At 43.2% G+C, this 23,530-nt stretch overlaps 1 protein-coding gene across 1 annotated transcript in view; it reads left to right on the top strand.

The window, feature by feature from the left end:
- MYO1H (myosin IH) overlaps positions 1-23,530 on the top strand; it is a 47,137-nt gene that overhangs the window by 9,309 nt on the left and 14,298 nt on the right. Inside the window, exons 6-18 of the mRNA XM_007448252.1 lie at positions 3,017-3,115; positions 4,271-4,384; positions 4,707-4,778; positions 5,437-5,556; positions 6,644-6,711; positions 7,061-7,166; positions 7,460-7,540; positions 9,500-9,591; positions 11,312-11,406; positions 14,825-14,871; positions 18,282-18,362; positions 19,510-19,615; positions 20,343-20,460. Of these exons, the coding sequence (XP_007448314.1) occupies positions 3,017-3,115; positions 4,271-4,384; positions 4,707-4,778; positions 5,437-5,556; positions 6,644-6,711; positions 7,061-7,166; positions 7,460-7,540; positions 9,500-9,591; positions 11,312-11,406; positions 14,825-14,871; positions 18,282-18,362; positions 19,510-19,615; positions 20,343-20,460 (1,199 nt within the window). The remainder of the gene's footprint in view (positions 1-3,016; positions 3,116-4,270; positions 4,385-4,706; positions 4,779-5,436; positions 5,557-6,643; positions 6,712-7,060; positions 7,167-7,459; positions 7,541-9,499; positions 9,592-11,311; positions 11,407-14,824; positions 14,872-18,281; positions 18,363-19,509; positions 19,616-20,342; positions 20,461-23,530) is intronic.

Raw genomic sequence — 23,530 nt, 5'->3', positions numbered from 1 at the left:
GCTGAACCATTTTAAAGCAATTTGCGATCTTATGGCACTTCCATCACAAATAATTCAGCATGTAGCTTCTAAAAATAAGAGTATTTTCTTATACCATGCTACCATATTGAACCTTAAAAATTAACGATAATTTCCTTATATCATCTACTAACTAGTCCGTAGTCAAATTTTCCATTGTCCTCAAAATACTATCTATAGCAGTTTCTTCCAACTAAGATAAAATCATGCATCGGTTATTATGTTTCTTTCAATCCAGACTCTTAACTTCTTTTCATAAAATTAACAGTGTGAAGATGCTAGAGCAGGAGATTGAGATTAAATATTTTTGGTAAGGACACTGCATAGATGCTCTGCATAGGCATCCTGCATCATCTCAGCAGACACATGTTGTCCATTGCTTCACTGTTAGTGATGCCAATTTGATCACTAGGTTAAGGTGATGACAGATCTTTCCACTGTAGAAATATTTTCCATCAGGGTTGTTTTAAACATTCCTTGGTGATTAAATGTAATTCAGTGAATCCCCTGGATATTCTAATGCACAGCTGCGGTGAGAACTTCTGGTCTAGTGTGATAGAAACACACTGTCTGAGTCCACAGCCTATGGTGCTTCATTCTGCTTTCAGAACTAGTTTGGAGAAGACTTTCTTTGCACCTTCCTGCCTTCCATCCCGAGAACTGTTTTCTGCGAAATGAATGAACATCCTTCCTTACAGAAATAGTTCAGACCATTTCTATGAGCAATCCTAGGATGTAGTGTTGTATAAAGTGGCTTCCAGAATTTAACTTCCCAGCACTAATTTTTTTTTGCAACCAGCACTAGGGTGTGGGATGCTCAGGATGTATAGCACCTCTCAGTGTTTGATGTCACTAGCACCTTTTTGCCCCAAGGTTTTTGGATTTTTCTCTTCTCTCTGGGCCTGGCTTGAAAGGAGGTCACTGGCAGAGTACAAAGCAGGGACATCATTTAAGAAAGAGAGCCATATCTTGTAAAGTGCATATTGTAAAATGAAGACCAGCGTATCATAGTAAATCATGGAGGAAAAGACGACTTGATGGAAATTTATTTTGAAAAATGCAGCTAAATCAGGAAGATAAAAGAATCTCATAATCTCATTTTTAAAAATTTTTTTTTATTTTTACTTGTTGACAGTTTGCTTTATTTATTTATTTATGGCTGTGTTGGGTCTTCGTTTCTGTGCGAGGGCTTTCTCTAGTTGTGGCAAGTGGGGGCCACTCTTCATCGCGGTGCGCGGGCCTCTCACTCTCGCGGCCTCTCTTGTTGCGGAGCACAGGCTCCAGACGCGCAGGCTCAGCAGCTGTGGCTCACGGGCCCAGTTGCTCCGTGGCATGTGGGATCTTCCCAGACCAGGGCTCGAACCCGTGTTCCCTGCATTAGCAGGCAGATTCTCAACCACTGCGCCACCAGGGAAGCCCTCATAATCTCATTTTATACTTATTTTATACTTAACAAACTTTGTACTAATTCTTAGAACAAAGAATAAATCAAATTTGAATTTTTCTTTTTGAGGACCTCATTTTTCCAACAGAGCTGTATGGGAGCATCACCTTTGGCTTTTCATAGCAAGATCAGAGGATCAATTTGTTACACTCTTTGAGGACTTCATCCATTAAGGATGGATTTCATCCATTTAAGAGGACTTCATTTATGTAGGGCTTCTCCTAACCATTCGATTATCAAATTACTCTCTTTGGGAATGTATCATGCCTTTATCCTTGCAGATTTTTTTCTGGCCCGATTAATTTGGCAAGATCCTCGTGCCACAGTGGCTTTGGAAATGGCTCAAGCAATTCACCAGTATTATTCTGATCGATTTAATATTCTCCTGTAACTTTGGCAAACTTTGTGACTGCTTTCTTGTATATTTGCACTGCTTCCAAACCCCTAGGTGTCCTCTGAGGACTGACTTAGACTAGCCCTGCCCTTGGAGAGGCAAGAGCAGATGTTGCTAGTTGTGTGGGCTGGGATATTTGGGAGGTTGCAGATTTAACACTGGCCAGTTCACTGGTGAATATTTTCACGGTATGACACCTTTGTTTTCCCCACGCAACAAGGAACTCTTTTAAGGTAACCGATCTGCAGATAATCAGGAAACTAGGAATACTCTGCACTGCAAAAGCAAAACAACAACAACAACAAACCCTCATCTGGAAAGTTTTCTCTTTATCAAATTATGATATTGGTCGTCTGTTACTGGTTTAAAAGACAGCCTCTAGAGTTAATGGGAAAAGTCTTATTACACTTCCTGTAGAATCTGTGTTTCTCTAGATGCCGAACTTTTATTTCCTTTTATTTCCTGAAGGAAATCCTGCAGTGAAGTTTCTGATGTTTGGTTGCTAAGTGTGTCAAGATTGTTTTCTGAATTTAAACGCTGTCATTTTCCTGTATGTTTCAGCAGGTATCTATTGAGACAAGTGTTTCCAATTTATTCAGCAAAGAATGGCAAGAAAACCTATTTTTTAAAACACACTGGGGCTTCCCTGGTGGCGCAGTGGTTAAGAGTCCGCCTGCCGATGCAGGGGATACGCGTTCGCGCCCCGGTCCGGGAAGATCCCACATGCCGCGGAGTGGCTGGGCCCGTGAGCCATGGCCGCTGAGCCTGCGCGTCCGGAGCCTGTGCTCCGCAACGGGAGAGGCCACAACAGTGAGAGGCCCGCGTACCGCACACACACACACACACAAACCACACTAAAGATAAAACACACACACACACACACATACACACACACACTAAAGATATACCACTAATATGTAACTCTGAAAGTTTTCCCAGACAGATTTTTAAACAAAATTACAAAAAAATTTGAAAAAAGCAGCAGTTGGCAAATCATCAGGTGCTAAACAGAATAAAATCCATTTTTTTCACGGCTCAGAACATTATAGAACTAGCTTTTTCGTACTTGTAGAGAAAATCATTTTGATTAGGAGTAGGTGTTTATAAACCTAACTGTCCTTATAAAAATGCTGTTAAGCGACCCAATTCTGTGTCAACAGGGCCACTGTGCCAAAGAGTCGTCTATTAATGACAAGAACGACTGGAAAACTGTTTCCAATGCCTTTTCTGTCATCGATTTTACTGAAGATGATCTTGAGGTATGAGCCCGCCGAGGGCAGAGATGCCAGTAGTCAGGTCTGGGATTGAGGAAACCATCCTGGTTTCTTGGTGATTACACAGTAGGCTTGCCAGATTCAGCAGGTAAAAACATAGGACACTTAGGTACATTTGAATTTCAGATAAACGCTGACTAATTTCTTAGTAGAAGTATGTCCCAACATTGCATGGGACAAACTTCATACTAAAAATTAGTCATTGCTCATAAATACACTACCATGTGTAAAATAGATAGCTCGTGGGAACCTGCTGTATAGCACAGGGAGCTCAGCTCGGTGCTCTGCCACGACCTAGATGGGTGGGGGATGGTGGGGGGAGGGAGGTTCAAGAGGGAGGGGATATATGTATACATATAGCTGATTCATTTCATTGTACAGCAGAAACTAACACAACATTGTAAAGCAATTTTACTCCAATAAAAAAAAAGAAAAAAAAATTAGTCATTGCTTACTTGAAATTCAAATGTTAACTGGGCATTCTGCATTTTATCCAGCAGCGCTGAATTTTCCCAGTGTTGGGTGCCAGCAGGTGGTCATGTTTCCTCTTCCCCTTAAACCCAATCTCAAATATTTAATCCCCTAGAGTGCTAGGAATATCATTTATTTATGCTTCTATATTGGAACAAACTGGACCAAATTGTAGGATTTATAAACAGTTTGTTTTTACATCTTTTTGTCCTTGTTTTCTGGGTGGGGGGGGTGGGTTGTTAAACTATTGATCTTTCAAGGACCAGGTATAATTTTAAAATATATATATATGTATGTATATATACACATATGTGTATATGTATATATACACATATGTGTATATATATATATAAATACACACACATATATATACACACATATATCTGGGATCATGACATTTGAACATTAGATTGGTGGGGAGGCACAGGGTGATATCAAAATAGCAGTGTCTTGTGCTGGAGATGAGTGAGGCATCATCCTGCCCTCCGCAGAGGCTGTTTCCCGGCTTCCCTTAATATCTGGGGAAGGAGACTCCATTCGTTCTGTGAGCTCCAGGCTGGAATTCAGGGGCGGGGAGTTCTCCCTCGGGTATCTCCCCTGATGACATTTATCAATTAGGCGGCCACCGTCTTCTCTCCCTGTCCTCCTCACCACTTCCCACATTCCTAGAATCTCTTTGGAATTATTGCCAGTGTCCTACACCTGGGGAACATCTGTTTTGAAGCGAACCAGCAAGGCTGTGCCTCCATACCAGACACCCACGAGATCAAATGGATTGCCAAGGTGATGGTCCAATTTGGGAGAGCCCCGGTGCGGGGGGAGCAGACACTCTCAGAGATGGAGAGGCGGGGGAGGGGAGTGAGGCAGCCGGATGCCCATGTCCCAAATGGCTCACATCGTGTTCTCCCACCTGACACTGGTTAGGAGGTTTAAAGAGCATGGGGCTAGATGAGGGAGTGGGTAAAAGCCAGTTGGTTGAAAGACCAAATATGATCTGTTTTGCATTAAAGCACAATTAGTAGGGCAGGTACACCTGGACCTGGAAACTCTTTATTAGTGAGTAAAGTTGGGTTACTGAATGGCATTTTGATTTCCATTTATTCAGCTCCTAGGGGTCCAACCATGGGTCCTTCTGGAAGCTCTCACCCATAGAAAGATTGAAGCCAAAACGGAGGAGGTAAAAATGGCTCTAGATGGAAATGTACCTGCCCTTCCCACCACTGCTGCCTGCAGGATGGTGGCCCTAGGGGAGGCCAGACTCCTGAATCCTGCCCACCAGGTCCTGTGTGGTCCAGCTTCTGGCAGCATCTCCTGCCTTAACTTCCCCATCCCCCAACATCCCACCATCACAAGCTCTCTGTGCCTCACACTCGCCCTGCCTTCCCTCCACAGTCTTTGCATATGCTGTTCCCTCTGCTGGAACACTTTTCCCTATGCTTCTTGTAGTTAACCCAGCCTTATCCTTCAGTTCCCAGAGATCATTTCTTCAAAGTCCTTTCCCTGCTCATCCCACCCCTACCCTAAAGCACCATATGTATCTCCTTATAGCACTTGTCACTCTCAGCTTGAGAGCAACATCATGCTTCTTTGTGTGACTTGTTGAATGTCCCCCTGCCAAATGTGAGCCCACAAAGGCTGGAACTGTTTGTCTTAGTCATGGCTATATATCAGCACAGTGCCTGGCACTCAAGAAATAGCATAAACAGCACAGGCGGGAGGGGCATCTTTCCCCAGCAAACACCTTTCCCTAGTCGTCTTTAAAGCCTAGGTTGAACACTCAGGAGGGCTTTTAATTATTTTAACCTCTGTAAAGATGTACCTGTCGTTCTTCTCAGGTGATATGTCCATTGACGCTAGAACTCTCTGCCTACGCTAGAGATGCAATGGCAAAGGCCGTTTACGGACGAACATTTACTTGGCTGGTCAACAAAATCAATTCCTCCTTAGTGAACAAGGTCGGTCCACACACATTGGGTAATGTGCTCACTAACATGGTAATGTTTTATAACCAGCATCTTTACTCTAAAGAATTTGTGAGAATTGACTGTACGCTCCTGGTGGGCAGGGATGGTGTCTTTTCACATCTACATTTCCAGTGTCTAGCTCACAGTAGGCTCACAAAAATGCATGCTGAATGATCTTGGCTGTGTGTCCCCAAGTGTGGGACACACAGCATTTCAAGTATGCCAGGTGGCTTTAAGTATACACAGAAGCTTTTCCTTTTAACAGTATATTTTAATGTGTATAAGAAAAAACAGGCTGACTCCTTCGAATTTACTCCATGGGCATGTTTCCTTTTTAAGTGGAGTTATTTAAATTAAAAAGGGAGTTAACTCAAAGCTGGAAATTAAGGAAATGATATGAGAGCAACGGGGTACATAGATGTGGTGAGACTCACGGGAGGAAGCATGCAAAGGACAGGTTTCGATACATTGACTCAGTACATCATATACAATGTTAAATTGTGTCCCTTAATAAAAAAAAAGAAAGGCATGCTCTCTTTAAATAGCCATCCTTGCTGGACAACACTTGGTCCTCTGTTGAAAATGATATCTAAAGTATCTGCCTTCTCTCCTGGATAAACATCTCCTTCCTGCTGTTTATAGCTTCCTTCTTTCCTTCCCTCCCTCTCTCCCTTCCTTCCCTCCCTCTCTCCCTTCCTTCCTTGTTTTCTTTTTTTTTCCCCTCTCTTTCTCTTCTTTTCTCTCCCTCTTTCTCTATCTCTTTCTTCTTTTTTTTTTTTTGGATTGAATGTGGGATTGGGAGGCTGAAGAGGGCTGAAGCAAGGAAGTGAATCAGAAGATGAAGGTTTCACTGCTCCGGTGATGGATAAGGAAGCTGGGATGGGATCTGGGGAGGCAGCAGGCAGGAAGAGGCAGGCTGGGAAAATTATTTCTACCCTAAGGTTCTTCTGTGAGCCATTGCCGGAGAGAGAAGGCATGAGATTTATAGGCAAGTCCCAGATTCGGGGACAGCTACCAGGTTTTGAGGGTCACAAAGTAAACAACCTTAACGATTAATGGTGTGTGTTACTTTGACTAGGATTTCACTGGGAAAACTGTGATTGGATTGCTGGATATCTATGGGTTTGAAGTCTTTGACAAGAATGGGTGAGTTCGTTGTGGTGAGTTCATTGTTACCCACTGGTTCTTTGTTTTTCTTTAAGGTCTGAGTCTGGTTTATGGCATCTCTGATGTTATTGGAATTCATTTTCCTATTTCTAGAAATTCTCCAGATTTGCATAGCCCCTACCTAATAGACTTTTCTAGAACCGGAATAACTATAAAAAATGCAAATGTCTTTTAGCTTGACTCTTCTGATCTATTTAGTAAATTATTTGTTTAATAAGGGCTTTGGTTTTTCTGTATGGAAAAGCATCCTTAAAAATAAGTAAAAGCAATTTTTTAAAACTTGGTCTACTCACGTAGCTTTAGTTACTTAAATCTTTTGCACCTCTAGTTTTGAACAGTTCTGTATAAATTACTGCAATGAGAAACTCCAGCAACTATTAATTGAGAGAACCCTAAAAGCGGAACAGGCAGAATATGAAATGGAAGGTATAGAGGTAAATGTTTCGATGTTTTCTCCTCATTTGATTTCTTAACCTAGCAAAAGACATTTACTTGAGAAATATTATTTCATTGGAGATTTTTCCGGATTAGTACTAAGGATTATTTTTCGCTCCTTCTCTGCTTATTTCATGGGAAGTTATTTTGATATTCAGCAAGTATTCTTTTTGAAATGTTAGAGATAAAAATCAGATTTGGGAAAAACAGTTGGAAAATCAATTTAAAAGAATTATACTTGATGTTCATCTTAATCCTACTTGGAGAATTTTTTTCCTCTTTGTCATTTTAGTGGGAGCCAATTCAGTATTTCAACAACAAGATCATCTGTGACTTGGTAGAAGAGAGACACAAAGGAATCATTTCCATTCTGGTGAGAAAATTAACATTGACTTGGGGCCCATTCAGTGGTATTTACAATACCCGGAAGATCTTTTCCCCAGGCTTACAAAGGGTTAAGAGTGAAATCCACTGGATTATTGAAGGATGCAAGTTGAACTTTTTTGCTGAGTTTTTGCTCCAGGCTTTAGGCTGAGCTTCCCCCTCTTGTTCAGATTCACAGACCTAAATTATAGCCCATCAGGAGATCACAAGGAAAGACCTTTTATCATGAAAGCATGTGTGTCTCTCTTCGATAGACATGGCAGGATGAGCCAGGGAACTGGGGACCTGGTTTAGGCACTTGGGGGAGAGGCTGCTTTCACGCTTAGCACTGAGCAGGGAGCCAGAAGACTTAAAGGAAGGCTTTATAAAGAATATCCATGGATCCTGAGTTGAGGCTCTGTGAGGTGGGCCTGTGACCTTGTTTTGAACTATTGTGACTTCTGAGAACATTAGGGTCCTCGAATCCACGATTGTTCCACTTCAAACATCAATGTCTCTAACAAATGCTGAAGGCCAGTGAGAAATGACTTCCCTGCCTTGCCTTCCATTCAGGATCATCTGTACTACAGTTTGCCTCCCTGTTAATGAGAATTACTGGTCCCCTTCCTCTTCCTGCCTCCCCGACAACTAACTGCTGTGTGAACCCACGATTCTGAAGCACAGCAGGGACATTGATGGGTGGTGACTGTAAATGCCAGGAACATGGGCACCATCTCGATTCAAATCCCAGCCCTACTGCTTATTAGCTGTGTAAGCTTAGGTAGGTGTCTTAACCTCTCTGAGCTCCAGTTTCATCACCTTTCAGTGGGTCCAGTGATAACAGCACTTACCTCAGAGAGGAGCTGTATGGACAAATTAAGTGAAATAATACATGCAGAGGGCTTAGAATTATACCTGGTGCATGGCAAGCATTCAGACTCTATCCGTTCAACAAATACCTATTGAATGCTTACTTTGTGCCAGGATTCTGCCTTGTGATTTGGGACATGGCAGTGGACGAAACAGGTCAAAACAGCTGCACTCAGAGGCTTTAAATTCTAGCATGGAGAGACTAACAACAAACAGGTGAATGGGCAAAATGCACAGATTGTGCAATGGAGAAAAAAGCAGGAAAGATTAGATGTGCTGGGGAGGGAGGTTCAATTTTAGGTAAGATGGTCTAGGAAGGATTCTCTGAGAAGGTGACATTTGAGCAAAGACCTGAAGGTGGGGGTAAGCTGCGTGGACGTCCAGGAAGCACAGACTGACGTAAGCTAGTACATGTGCGTTCAATGTGCCTGCAGATTGCTAGACTAGTATTTTAAAATACCTTAGTAATAAGTACTTGTTTCTATGTGGTTTGCCATAGATGGAATCAGAAAGCATAGAAATGTTGCTTTGTAAGAATTGTTTCTCCAACATGAACCCAGCTTTTTTGTTGTTTTAATAAAAGCTACAGGGCTGATTCATTTTTTTAAGATGGTCAATTAAATGTTATCACTGTTGAGGACCCAAAACAGGAAATAGACATAGCTTGTGAAATAGGAAAGGTTAGACTCAACTAGTTTTACGGCTCGCTTTCCCTGAGGGCTTTGCTCCTAGTAAAAGAGGGTATGTTCTTGGCCAGCTGGTTACGAGTGGTTAAGAGACAATGAAGTTGAGTGTTTCAGCTGGTTATGAAAGCTGCGAAGTGTCCCTGGGAAGACTTTGGCCATAGGCGACAGACAGGTGGGAGAGTTGACTTTTCATGAAAATTTCCAGTCTCTCTGGTTCCAAGGTTCCCTGATCAGATTTGAGAAGCTGAGCACGTGTGATGGATTACCCTTCCTCCCCCAGAAATGTTCACCCAAACTTGTGTGAGATGATATATTTCAATCCACTACATTTTGACCCAGCTGGTGGAAGCATTTAAACTTGGAATTGACGGAGGGTGGTGCCATGAACAGAGACTTCCGTTTCTGTTTTGTAGGATGAAGAATGTATTCGTCCTGGTCCTGCTACAGACTTGAGTTTCCTGGAGAGATTGGAAGAGAAAGTGGGCAAGCACGCACACTTCCAAACGTAGGTGTCTCATTGAGAGGCTGTTGCATGGGGGACGGTCATGTAGAGTCGACCTTTGAACAACACGAGTTTTAACGGCGTGGGGCCACTTATACATGGGTTTTTTTCTTTCAATAGTAAATACTTACAGTACTACGTGATCCCATCCCCTGTTGGTTGAATCCATGGATACGGAAGGCCAGCTATGAGTTATATGCAAAGTTTTGACTGCGTGGAGGTCGGTGCCCCTAAACCCCATGTTGTTCAAGGGTCAACTGTATCTCCATTGTCTTGGATATATGGACAGTTCTCTCCAAGAGTATAGATAATTCTTCATTCCTAGAAATATCATGATGGTACGCCAACTGCACAACTTTTGTTGGTAGGGGTCAAGCTGATGTGAATTCCAAGTAGAATTTTTTTTTTAAGATTTTGTGTCTTTATTCATCATCATTTCTTTTTGGACATGTCCACATGCATGAAATGTCTCTTCTTAATTCAGGTATAAAATTCATGCAGTGGTGTATGTAGATCTGAATTGTACAACCAGATGAATTATGATATTTGTGTGTACCCACATCACCATCCCACAGATGAAGACATAGAGCATTTACAGCACCCCAGAAAATCAACTAGAAATTTAACATAGTCTTTTAGACAAGGAGGAGAGAATTTAAGGGCATGTGCTCTGGAGTCGTAGGGAGCTGGTTATGAATCCCAGTTCAGCCACTTATTAGACACGTGACTTTGAGCAAGCAATACTCCTGAGTTTGAGTTTCCCCTTCTACAAGATGGGATAATTAATATACCTACCATATAGCGTTGTAAATGACTACATAAATCACCTAGTGTAATTTCTGACCATAGCGAAGATTCAGTAAATTGTTGTGGCTTCATCAAACCCCTTATAGACTATTGAAAGGATAAATAAGTGGAACTGGATAAGTATATGAATCAAGAATAGGAAAATAAATTGTAACATCTTCACAAATGGGATAACATACGGCCATGAGAATGAACAATCTATAATACATGCAGTGATGTAGGTAAATCACAAAAGCGTGTAATCAAGAGAAATCAGACACAGAAGAGTACATACTATATGGTTCCATTTCTATGAAATATTAAACCAGGTAAAAACAACCTCTTCTGTTAGCTGTCAGGTTGTACCTGGAGAGGGCTCAAGGTTGGGGGTTCTCAGGGACTAGTAATGTTCTGTCTCTTGATCTGATGCGAGTCACACAGAAGAATTCAGTTTGCAAAAATTTATTGAGCTGTGCACTTGGGATACGTGTGTACGTAATATATATGTATATACATTTCAAAATATTTATAAAAGATTATGAATCACCAGGATCTGAAAAACAATGTTTCATCAGTATTTTAGTCTCTCAGCATCATAAAAATGTAAAGTCGTAAAACTGACTTTTAGGCATCGCCTAGAAAAATGGAAGTTATTTCATTGTACAAATAAATGTGTTTCTGTGACTCGTGTATTTTTTTTTTTTCCATTCCTCGGTGCTTATGAGAAGGAAGGATCTAATTTTAGAGAGACCTTGGTCTGTAGCCAGAAGAAATCGGAGGCGAGGTTTCCTGGGAGCTGCCCTTTGCGGTTAGCTTTCAGTGCCGGCCTTCAGCTGATTGTCACAATCCTAAACAACTCTTTTGCTTTATATGTTGGTGCATTTTGTGGCAGTGAAGTAGAAAGTTTCAGTTCGTGTCTATTTCTGTCTTGCTGCAGCCGGAAGCTGGCAGGTCCAAAGGGCAGAAAGAGGATTGGCTGGATGGAGTTCCGGCTCTTCCACTATGCGGGAGAGGTCACATACTGCACCAAGGGTGAGTGTCTGTGGGGCACAGGTTACAGGTCACAGCCATGCAGGTGCCCTCGAGTCCACTGAAAAAATGCTGCACATCTGTCTCAAATGTCCCCTAGCCCCGCGTGCAAACACGCCATTTAAAAAGTATTTTTGGGCTTCTCACTGTTGTGGCCTCTCCCGTTGCGGAGCACAGGCTCCGGGCGCACAGGCTCAGCGGCCATGGCTCACGGGCCCAGCCGCTCCGCGGCATGTGGGATCTTCCCGGACCGGGGCACGAACCCGTGTCCCCTGCATCTGCAGGTGGACTCTCAACCACTGCGCCACCAGGGAAGCCCCTATTTTAAAAGTTTTTACTTTTATATATAATCACTTTATTGTGATAGTTCACATAGCATCTATTTCACCCGTTTAAAGTGTACAGTTCAACAGTTTTTAATATATTCACTCTGCAATTGTGCAATTATCGCCACATTCTGTTTTAGAACATTTCCCCATCACCCCAAGAAGAGCCCCTTTACTCATTAGCAGTCACTCCCCATTTTCCCCCAGCCCCTCTCCCCCAGCCCTAGGCAACAAACCAGTCTACTTTCTGTCTCTGTAGATTTGCCTATTCTGGACATTTCATAGAAATGGAATCACACAACATGTGGACTTCTGTGTCTGGCTTCTTTCACTTATATAATGTATAATGTTTTCAGGGTTCATCCACGTTGTCATTCCTGTTTAATTGCCAAATAATATTCCATTGCATGGTTACACCGCATTTTGTTTATCCCTTCATCAGTTGATGGGTATTTGGGTTGTTTCCTCTTTTTCGCTATTATAAATAATGCTACTGTGAACATTTTTTTCAAAGCATTTTTCAAACACTTTCTTTTGTCACTTCTGCTTTAGGTTCTAGATAATTTTTACTTCTAAATAAGTTTATTTTGCTAAAAACTCTTTAAAAAGTAAAATACTGTGTGTTAGGTTTTTTCCCTTAAGTACAGAGTGGTATAAAAAAGAAAAAACTTTTTAAATAGGACAAATCTCTCTATGTATATAACTTATTGATTTTTGTTTAAAGAATAAAGTAATACACATGCGAGGCTAGAAATTTCTGACAGTACAGAAAAGTACAAAAGGAAAACTAAAAACCCCTTTTATTCTTAGTCTCTCCCTGAGGTAAATACAAGAACCAACTGGAAAATACAAATGTCTTATGCATATACTTACACACGTGGGGACGTGCACGTGTGCACACACACACACACACACATCTAAATAACACAGATTGTTATTTTGTGTTATCTCTTTTTGCATTTTTCATTTAATGGATATTGGCAATCATTTGGACTCCAGCTAATATTCACTGAGCTCTCACTATGGGCCATGCACTGTCCCGAATGCTTTACCTCTGTTGCTCGTTTAGACCTTACAGAACCACCCTGTGAGGTGGGTAGCCTTATTAGCCCCCTTTTAATCTATGAGGCACTGAACTCAGAGAAGTTAAATAACTTGACCAAGGTCACACACCCAGGCCTCTTGCCTCCGGACCTGCATTTGCTCTCCATAGCAACAAACATTCCTCTGCATTTCTTCCGAAAAGCTACAGGTAATCCCTGTGGGGCTGTGTCCTGTCATCTGTTTGATGGCCTCTGGTTGTTTCCAGCTTTGTCTCTTGTAAACGCTGGTGTGTTTGACATTTTTAACTATTCCCACTTAGCCAATTTGTGCACATTATATACCTAGGATAAATTCCCAGAAGTGGCATTGCTAAGTTAAAGATTCCATCATGGGACTTCCCTGGTGGTGCAGTTGTTAAGAACCTGTCTTCCAACTCAGAGGACCCGGGTTCAAGCCCTGGTCCGGGAAGATCCCACGTGCCGCGGAGCAACTAAGCCCGTGCGCCACAACTGCTGAGCCTGCGCTCTAGAGCCCGTGAGCCATAACTGCTGAGCCCATGTGCCACAACTACTGAAGCCCGGGCGACAAGAGCCCGTGCTCCGCAACAAGAGAAGCAATAAGAAGGCAGCCCACCGCAACGAAGAGCAGCTCCCACTTGCTGCAACTAGAGAAAGCCTGTGTGCAACAACGAAGACCCAACGCAGCCAAAAATAAATAAATAAAACAAATTTATAAAAAAAAAAAAAGATTCGATCAAAAGTTCCTTTTGACCACTTCTGGGCATATATCCAAAAGAACTGAAAGCAGGAACACGAACAGATATTTGTACACCCATGTACATAGGAGCATTATTCACAAGAGCCTAAAGGTGGAAGCAACTCAAGTGTCCATCGATGGATGAACGGATAAACAAAATGTATTCTATCCTTTCAATGGAACATTATTCAGGCTTAAAAAGGTAAGAAATTCTGGCACCTGCTACAACATGGATGAACCTTGAAAACATTATGCTAAGTGAAATAAGCCAAACACGAAAGGACAAATCCATTCCACTTACGTGAGGTACGTAGTCAAATTCATAAAGACAGAAAGTAGAGTAGGGGTTATCAGGGGCTTCAGGGAGGAGGAATGGGGAATTAGTGTTTAACCAGTACAAATTTTCAGTTGGGGGAAAAGAAAAGTGTTCTGGAGATGGATGGATGGTTGCACAACAGTATGAATTCACTTAATGCCACTGAACTATACACTTAAAGATAGTTTAAATGGTAAATTTTATGTATGTTTTACCGCAATAAAAATGTTAGTTTTGATAAGTCCAAATTGTCATCTAAAAAGGTTGTATCTTAGACATTGCTGATGCATCTTTTTTTTTTCCCTGATGCATGTCATCTTTAGCTGGTTTTGACTTTACAATGCCATCTAGTTACTAATTTAATTACTAACTGGCTAGGTTTTAAGTGAGCATTGATAAGCCAAGTTTTAAAATTGGAAATAATGTGTCTTCCTTTGATGCCATTGGGTACCACTAGTCCAAGTGCTTGTGCTTGATTTTTGTCAGTGGTGGGGGTGATTTTCTCATCCATCTACATAGTCTCACCTGGCTGCCCTTGGAAATCAGCTCCCTTCCATTGTTTCAATGTCATTCATTGTATGTGTAGTTCTTTACTAGGGCACGTGTACAATACTCAGTGTAAAGACTCTACATTCATGTGATAGCTCTTCGGGGTTTAGCGTGTAGCATGTGAGCTATAGGTCAGTTCTGAGGACTTGGTTCTTGACCAAGGATGGAGTTATCCCCCAGGGACATCTAGCAGTGTCTAGAGATCTGGCATCTAGTGGGTAGAGGCCAGGGCTGCTTCTAAACATCCACAATACACAGGACAGCCCCCAAAACAAAGAATGATCCAGCCCCAAATGTCAGTATTGCCAAGGCTGAGAAACTCTAATCCTAAAAGATTATTTTTAGAATTTCCCTTTACAATCAGTTGGGACGGAATTGTATTTTTAGTCAAAAACATTGATTCAGGGATTTCTTATTCAATGTTTTACAGGATTCTTGGAAAAAAACAATGATCTCCTCTACAGACATCTGAAAGAGGTAAGTCTGAAACATAAGTATATGTATTTCTGATGGTTATGAGATATCACCTGTGATACTGACTTTGGGGTAGATTTGGCCTCCTGGATTTTTCTCTTCCATGCATTAAATTAGAACTCCAGCATGTCATGGCCGGAACAGACGTTTAAGATCATCTGCATGAACACTTGACTCAACAAACCCATTCATATGTGTGTGGTGTCCCTCCTGTGTGCCAGGCATGGTGCTAGCTCTGGGGTCTCAGTGGTGAACAAGACAGTCCTCGTTCTCAAGGAGGCTTTTCATCGGGGGGTGGGGGCAGGGTGGGGAGGGAGGGAGGAGTGGCTGAGAATAAATACATACACAATTAAGTTATCCATCAGTGAGAAGTGCTATGAAGAAAATACAGAACTATGATTGAGACGGACATTTTAAATTTAGTTTAAGTGGTCAGAGAAAACACCCTCGTTGAGGTGACTTTGAACTGAAACCTGAACGAGAAGGATCTTGGCCTTGGAAAGATCAGAGGCTACTCCAGGTAGAGGGACCAGCATGTGCAAAGGCCCCGAGGCCCAGGTGAACTCAGCATGTGTTCAGTGAGGGGCAGTGTTAGAGGGAGCTGAGAGCTCAGCGGGATGAGGTCCCCAAGGGAGGAGTAGAGATCTTGTCTCGGAGCAGTGGGAATACACTGGGGTGACACAATCCAAGGATGAAGAAACTGAGACCCAGAGAGATCATGACTTGTTCAAGATCATATCTCAAGGTGGGGCTGGAACCAGGTTATGCCCCTGGGGCTTCCAATGAAGTTCCATCTCTTTTCATATGCCTCACTGATCAGAGAAACCTTGGGTTTTTTTAAGCCTTTATTTTGTATTAAAATAGTTAACTGTTTTTTAAAAATTGGATCGTATTTAATGAGCTTGGTTTATAAAAAGCTTAAGTAAACCTAGAGAGACATTTTCAGAGAGAACATGCAAACAGTTCATCTCAGGAGTGTTTTCTGCCCTTCCCTATTTTTCTCTACCACTTTAGGACCACTTGTCCCAACCTCTGGGATTCAGGATGGATAAGCGATTCCTAACTTTGGATGTTTGCTCCAGGCGGGTGCTCTCTGGGTCTGAGTCTCAGCCTGACCCTATCCCAGCTGCGGGGGGCTCTCATGGCAGATTTCCCCGTCGGTGAAGTGGGTCTGTTGATGCCTTCCTCTTGGAGTGGAAGGTCCTGTTGGACAAATGGGAGACAGTATTCCCCTTGTGGCTTTCCCCTCTATGGGCATTACCCATCCCCTTCACAAACCCATCCATGGAGGGTGCTTCCCACAGGAGGAATCTCTAAATCTCCCACTTTTTCCACCAGGGCTGAAGTTCCTTGTACTTTCTGAGATGGGTGCTTTCTAATTTTTAAAATTTCCTATCTGCAAATTACTCTCTCATGCCACTGTGAGCTTAAAATTGGGGTGAGTTTACAAAAATTCTTTTCTAAATTTTAACTGTGGCAAAATACACATGCATAATATGAAACTTACTGTGTCGGTCATTTTTAAGTGCACAGTTCAGTTGTGTTAAGTACATTCCCATTGTTGTGCAGTCCACCTCCAGAACTCTTTTCATCTTGCAAAACTGGAACTCTGTACCCATTAACCACTAACTCCCTTATTCCCCCTCCCCTCCAGCCCTTGGCAACCACTATTCTACCTTCTATATGAATTTGGCTACTCTAGGTACTTATATAAGTGAAATTACACAGTATTTGTCTTTTGTATCTGGCTTGTTTCACTTAGCATCATGTTATCAAGCTTCATCCATGTTGTTGCATGTGTCAGAATTTCCTTCCTTTTTAAGGCTGAATCATCCTCCATCGTATGGCTATAAGGAAAAAAATTTTTTGTGTGTGTCAAATTAAAATGTTTGAAAAGATATGCACAGAAGGAAAAATCAGACATACCAAAGCTGATGTCCTTGGACCCATGTCACCAAGTCCCTCTCCTGACAGCTAGCTGTTCTAACCAGTTTATTGTGTATCCTCCCAGGGATGGTACAGACCATGACGTGTGTGTGTGTGTGTGTGTGTGTGTGTGTGTGTGTGTGTGTGTGTGTGTGTCTCTCCCCCTTTTTCTTTTCTCTTCATACACACTATGCATGTGGTCCTGCATCTTGCTATTTTTCACTTAACACCATATCTTGGAGATCATTCTTAAAGAGCTGGTTTGTTCTGTAGCAGCCTAGCTGGACTGGAGATAATTATTGCTTCATCATGTCCAAGGAAAAAGAATCAGATGGCCTCACCAAGTAGACAGAGCACTGGATATAGTACAGATCTTCCTCAGCTTACATGGGTTACATCTTGATAAACCCATCATATATTGAAAATATCATAAGTTGAAAATGCATTGACTACACCTAACTACTGAACATCATAGCTTAGCCCATCTTAAAGGTGCTCAGAATGGTTACATTAGCCTACAGTTGGGCCAAATCGCCTAATACAAAGCCTATTCTATAATAAGTTATTGAATATCTCATGTTATTGATTGAATACTGTACTGAAAGTGAAAAACAGAACGGTTTTGAGTATATTGGCGGTTCACTCTCGTGATCGCATGGCTGACTGGGAGCCGTGGCTTGCTGGGCTGCCCAGCATCATGAGAGTGTTGTAAGCCCGGGAAAAGATCAAAAACCAAAATTCAAAGTATGATTTCTGTTGAATGTTCATCACTTTCACACCACTGTAAAGTCAAACCATCGTAAGTCGGGGACGGTCGGTATTTGAACATTTTCTTCTACATATGATTGTGTGGGGTTTTTTTAAATTAATTAATTTTTTTTGGCTGCGTTGCGTCTTCGTTGCGGTGCACGGGCTTCTCATTGCAGTGGCTTCTCTTGTTGCAGAGCACGGGCTCTAAGCACACAGGCTTCAGTAGTCATGGCACGTGGGCTCAGTAGTTGTGGCGCACTGGCTTAGTTGCTCCGCGGCATGTGGGATCTTCCTGGACCAGGCCTCGAACCCGTGTCCCCTGCATTGGCAGGTGGATTCTTAATCACTGTACCACCAGGGAAGTCCCTATGATTGTGGATTTTTTGTTTTTTTTTTTTTGTGGTACGCGGGCCTCTCACTGTTGTGGCCTCTCCCGTTGCGGAGCACAGGCTCCGGACGCACAGGCTCAGCGGCCATGGCTCACGGGCCCAGCCACTCCACGGCATGTGGGATCTTCCCGGACCGGGGCACGAACCCGTGTCCCCTGCATCGGCAGGCGGACTCTCAACCACTGCGCCACCAGGGAAGCCCCTATGATTGTGTTTTTTCCCCTCTTCTTCAAGTGCTCCCAAGGCAGATGGCTCTGGTCCACTGTGCACACTTATGTGAACTTTCCTGAAGACCCCTTAATGATTTCTGAAGCAGCAAATGTGGTACTCATTTCTCTTTACCTACAGGTGCTGTGCAGGTCCAAAAACAGAATCCTGAAGGAATGCTTCCGGGTGGCTGAGTTAGAAAACCGGAGAAGGCCACCAACAGTGAGTGGCAGGGGGAAATACCTGTGCAAAATTGGAAAGGTAGCAAAAATCACCCAGAGGGTGCAAGTACTTTAGTCACCTATGCTTTTTAAGCTGTCCTCTCCTTTGTTTGGAAGCATCACTCTCTAAATGTTCTACTAAATGTATATTTTCCAAGGTTAGAACCAGTGTGTTCATTTGCAGACATTCATTGAGCTCCTACTGTGTGTCAGGCACTGTGCTGGGCACAGGGGTATCTACCAATAACGGAACAGACAGTGTTCCTGCCCTCGTGGGGTTTACAGTCTAGTGGGAGATGGTATAGGAAGATACAGTAAGTCCCCTACACACAAACCTTCAAGTTGCGAACTTGCAAAGATGCAGACGTGCGTGCCAGCAACGTCAGGCATGAGTGAAATTGCAGCTTGCCCTCCATCTCCCATTGCTGACGGTCCTTCAGCTCTACCATCTCCCACCTCCTCTCCCTCCTCCAGTCAGTAACTCTTCTTGCCTGTTCACTCCATGCCAGCCCCTGTGTGCCAGCTGTTGTACTGGACTACTGTACTTTTCAAAGTGCTATACTGTAAGATTTAAAATGTTTTCTTATTTTTTGTGTTTGTTTTTAATTCACTATTGTGTGAAAAGTATTATAAACCTATTACAGTAGGGTACTACATAGCCAATTGTGTTAGTTCAGTACCTAGGCTAACTTTGTTGGACTTATGAACAAATTGGACTTAATGTGCTCTCGGAATGGAATTTGTTCATATGTAGGGGACTTACCGTATCATCAAATAAAGAAAGAAATTACAGTAGTGCGAGTGTCATAGAGGAAGCTTGGTAACAAGGAAACAGGAAGGTGGTGGAGGGTGACTGGCTCAGCGGCAATGCTGGCTCCTACGAGGTGCTCACTTTGTATTCGCCAAGTGAGGGAAGCATCCTGGAAAGATGCTTGTCCAGCCTCCACTTGACCAGACTGAGCTTGGGCTTCTCAGGCCAGGACATTCAAAGCCTTCTCTTAATGGACAAAACAGTTTGTGACAGGTAACAAGCAGAGCAGTCTGTCGAGTGTTTGGGTCTAAAGGGCCAGTCTTGTGATTTAACCAGTCTTCTCTGTATAAATGGGGAGCAACAGTGTCTGTTTAGCTCATTCTGTCTCTCCCTGCAGGTGGGGACTCAGTTTAAAAACAGTCTGAGCAGCCTTCTGGAAATTCTCATCTCTAAGGAACCTTCGTACATCCGTTGCATCAAGCCCAACGAGAGTAAAGAACCCAGTGAGTTGTGAATTGTTCAGAACACTGAGCTCAGGGAAATGAGGCTGGGTGGAAAACCAAGACGACGGTGGGGAAAGTCCTAAAAACCACCACAGGCTTGCTGCTTGTTCTCTGTATTAAATAATAGAAGGCAAATGAATAAGGAGGAGGGTTCCTTTCGTGGTCCTGTGTGAGCTTTGCTCAGAGCGTGGCCAGTTTCAGGACTAACACAGCTGAGCCAAGCAGACCTCAGAGGTGAGGGGAAGCAACACTGCTTCTCTCCAGCCAGTGAAGAATCTTCCAAAATGGTCTATGACTTGGGTATTTTCTAAGCTTGTGCCATGGTCTCATAACAAAGCTGTACAGTCAAAGGCTTATAGAATCCAGGCAGGAAGAGCGAATGAGTGAAGCAGACCAGCTGTAATGCAATAGGGAGCGGAGGGGACTGTGGCCAGCTGGAGAGGGCACACCCTGTCTAAAGGGGCAGTCCTCCTTCCTTAGGGCCATTTGTTGCCGTGTGGGGCTCTAGGCCCAGAATGGCCAGATCTCATGGATTTTCAAGAGAAACCAGAAATTCAGACTTTCCTGTAAAATTCCCCCATTAAGAGAAACACAATTAGGACCTAACAAAACATGCCTCGTGGCCAGACCCAGCCCACATATCGTCAGCTTGCAGCCTCTGGTCTGCCTTGGTTGAAACAGAGCCACAGGGTCCTTCACCGTCACTCTTCCTTCTGTGTTTCCAAAGGCAAGTTCGATGTCTTCCTCATAAGGCATCAGATCAAGTACCTGGGGCTGATGGAGCACCTGCGGGTGAGACGGGCCGGCTTTGCGTACCGACGGAAATACGAGCATTTCTTGCAAAGGTGAAGTTTGTTTTGTTGATCTGAAGCCAGTGAAGTGTGTGGCGATGAATAAAAGGCCATCCCCGAGGGAACTCCATTTGCTTCTTAACTGCTGTAGCGGTGACAGTGGTGAACACTGGCATTTCAGAGAATAGGAAGCTGACTTAGTTTGCCACCTTCTCTTCGTTTCGCTAAGCCCCTAAGTTCTTGGAATCTAGGAAGGACAAGACGCGATGCACAGACTTGCCCTCAGGGGGCAGACGTGGGACATGCACCCTTGGGGTCTGTACTTGGCTGGGGAAGACCCTTCCCATGGCGACCATGGGTGCTGGTTTTAGCGCGGTCAGTCTGGGAGCAATCCCCTTGGCCTTGTGGGCTGTCCAGAGACACAGGTGTAGTGGTGATAACATGGGCGTTGGAGCCACAGATTCTTGGGTGGGAATCCCCATTCTTTCTCTTCCAACTAATTCCTCATGTGTAACACGGGGATTAAATTGCTCTTGAGGAGTCTGTAAGGATTTAATCATACATCCACCACCACTATTACTATGGCCCAAATTGCTTGTGCATGCAGTTGGGCTGCATGTCGTTCGTGCTACCAAGAAAACAACACATTGTTACACTCGCAAGAGAAGCATAATAAAATGGTTCTTTTTGTGGGTCAACATGGTTGAATATCAGTAATTTCATGTTTTAACTTAATATTAGACTTCTTTTTTATTTTTGAAATTTTGTAAGTTGAAATATAGTTGATTGACAATGTTGTGCCAGTCTCTACTGTATAGAAAAGTGACTCAGCTATACACACATATACATTCTTTGTTTAATATTCTTTTTCACTACGGTTTATCCCAAGAGATTGGATCTAGTTCCCTGTGCTCTACAGTAGAACCTTGTTGTTTATCCATTCTAAATGTCATAGTTTGCATCTGTTAACCCTAAACTCCCAGTCCATCCCTTTCCCTCCTCTTCTCGCCCTTGGCAACCACAAGTCTGACCTCTATGTCTGTGAGTCTATTTCTGTTTTGTAGATAAGTTCATTTGTGAATATTAGGCTTCTTTTGAAGTACAACTTCATAATTATAAAAAGCACATGCATGAGGTTACATTTTCAATCCAGTTCCTTGCATTTTGCAAATTTACATCAAGATCCTGCGCTCTGAAACTTCATTTTTTGGTGCCCTTATTTTCAGCCCCTCATTTAATCTCAGATTTTTCTCTACCCACAGATCTTGCTTACTTTTCTCCCATGAGCCTTGTGTCTTGATAATTAATATCTGTTTATATGCATTTATTAAGTAACCATCTCTTTCCTCACTGTTGTTTGTTTTTTGTTTGTTTGTTTGTTTTTGCGGTACCCACTGTTGTTTTTTAATGATTTCCCTGCCGATCTAAACCTCTGATGAGTGTCATCAGCATGAGCCTTTTGAGTGGATACAATTTCAGCTAAATACACTGAGGATTGTATTGACCTGTGTGGTTCTATCTTGAGAAACAGTATAAGTGTCTTTGGGTTTTAGAAACAGTGAAAAGAGTTACAGACAACCCCACCCCAAATACTACCTTGGAAGGCTCAGCGGGGCCCGGGATCCCAGCCTTGTAAATCTCTGCCCGGCTTTGCTCTACGCTATAGGTACATTTGGGTAAGCATCTCTATCTCAACCCTCACAGATGAAACACCATCACAGGTGTCCCCCTGGAGGCCCGTCTGGAAGGCAGGTAGGAGGGAAATGTGGGACCCTCAAGCAGCCTAGTGTCAGAGGCTGGTTGTCACCCCACTCTCCTTTTTGTCCTCTCTCCTTTTTTCTTTCATCTGTCACCATTTGGGGACCACATTGCCAGTGGATAGCCCTGGTTTTCTTTTCCTAAACAGCTTCATTGAGATATAATTCACCGACTGTACAATTCACCCACTTAAAGCATCAGTGGTTTCTGGTATTCACAGATCTATGCAAGCACAGTCCATTTGAGAACACTTTCGTGCCCTCCAAAAGAAACCTCATACCCTTTAGCTATTAATGCCCTAACTCCTTACCACCCTGCCCCAGCCCTAAGCCACCACCACTCTCTACTTTCTGTCTTTATAGATTTCCTATTCTGAACACTTCATACAAGTGTGGTCGTATCATATATGGACTTTAGTGTCTGGCTTCTTTCCCTTAGCATGATGCTTTTTTTTTTTTGCGGTACACGGGCCTCTCACTGTTGCGGCCTCTCCCGTAGCAGAGCACAGGCTCCGGATGCGCAGGCTCAGCGGCCATGGCTCATGGGCCCAGCCACTCCATGGCATGTGGGATCTTCCCGGACCAGGGCACGAACCCGTGTCCCCTGCATCGGCAGGTGGACTCTCAACCACTGTGCCACCAGGGAAGCCCAGCATGATGCTTTTAATGTTCATCTATGTTATAGCATATGTCAGCACTTCATTCCTTTTTATGGATGAATGATACTCAATTGTGTGGACAGACAACATTTTATTTATCCATTCCTCTGTTGATGGGCACTTGGGTTGTTTCCATTATTTGGCTATTCTGAATAATGCTGCTGGGAACACTCAAGTACAAGTTTTAGTGTGATCATATGCTTTCATTTCTTTGGGCACATACCTAGGAGTAGATTACTGGGTCAGATGATAACTCAGTGTTTGTTTGAGGATCTGCCAGTCTTTTTGCCAGGGTTTTTTTTGTTTGTTTTTTTGTGGTGGGTTAGGGTTAGGTGGGGGGAACCTCCTTGACATACCAGTTTTGTTCATCAGCGACTTGTCATTCACCCTCATCTCATCCATTTTTCTGAATCTGAAGTCTAGTGAAGATGGAGGCAGCAGCCACTGCCCACCCCGGCCCCAAAACACACAGGCATCTGCCGTTCCAGTCTTCCTGCGTTTTTTCCTACTTTGCTGCCGTCGGGCTTGTTTATTCTTTCTATAAATACTAGTGAGCCCCTGCTTTGTACCAGCACTGTCCAAGGTGCTGGGTAACAGCAGTGAACAAGACAGACCCCACCCCTGCCCATATGGAGTGTACTTTCTACTGGCGATAACAAGGAGATATAGGAGGTCAGGTGGGGCGTACATTCTCTGAATGAAAATGAA

Source organism: Lipotes vexillifer, unplaced genomic scaffold (assembly GCF_000442215.2).
Source record: "Lipotes vexillifer unplaced genomic scaffold, Lipotes_vexillifer_v1.1 scaffold236, whole genome shotgun sequence".
In the NCBI taxonomy this organism is placed as follows: Eukaryota; Metazoa; Chordata; class Mammalia; order Artiodactyla; family Lipotidae; genus Lipotes; species Lipotes vexillifer.
Note: the sequence above shows the minus strand (reverse complement) of the source record. Positions and strands in the feature narration are given on the sequence as shown.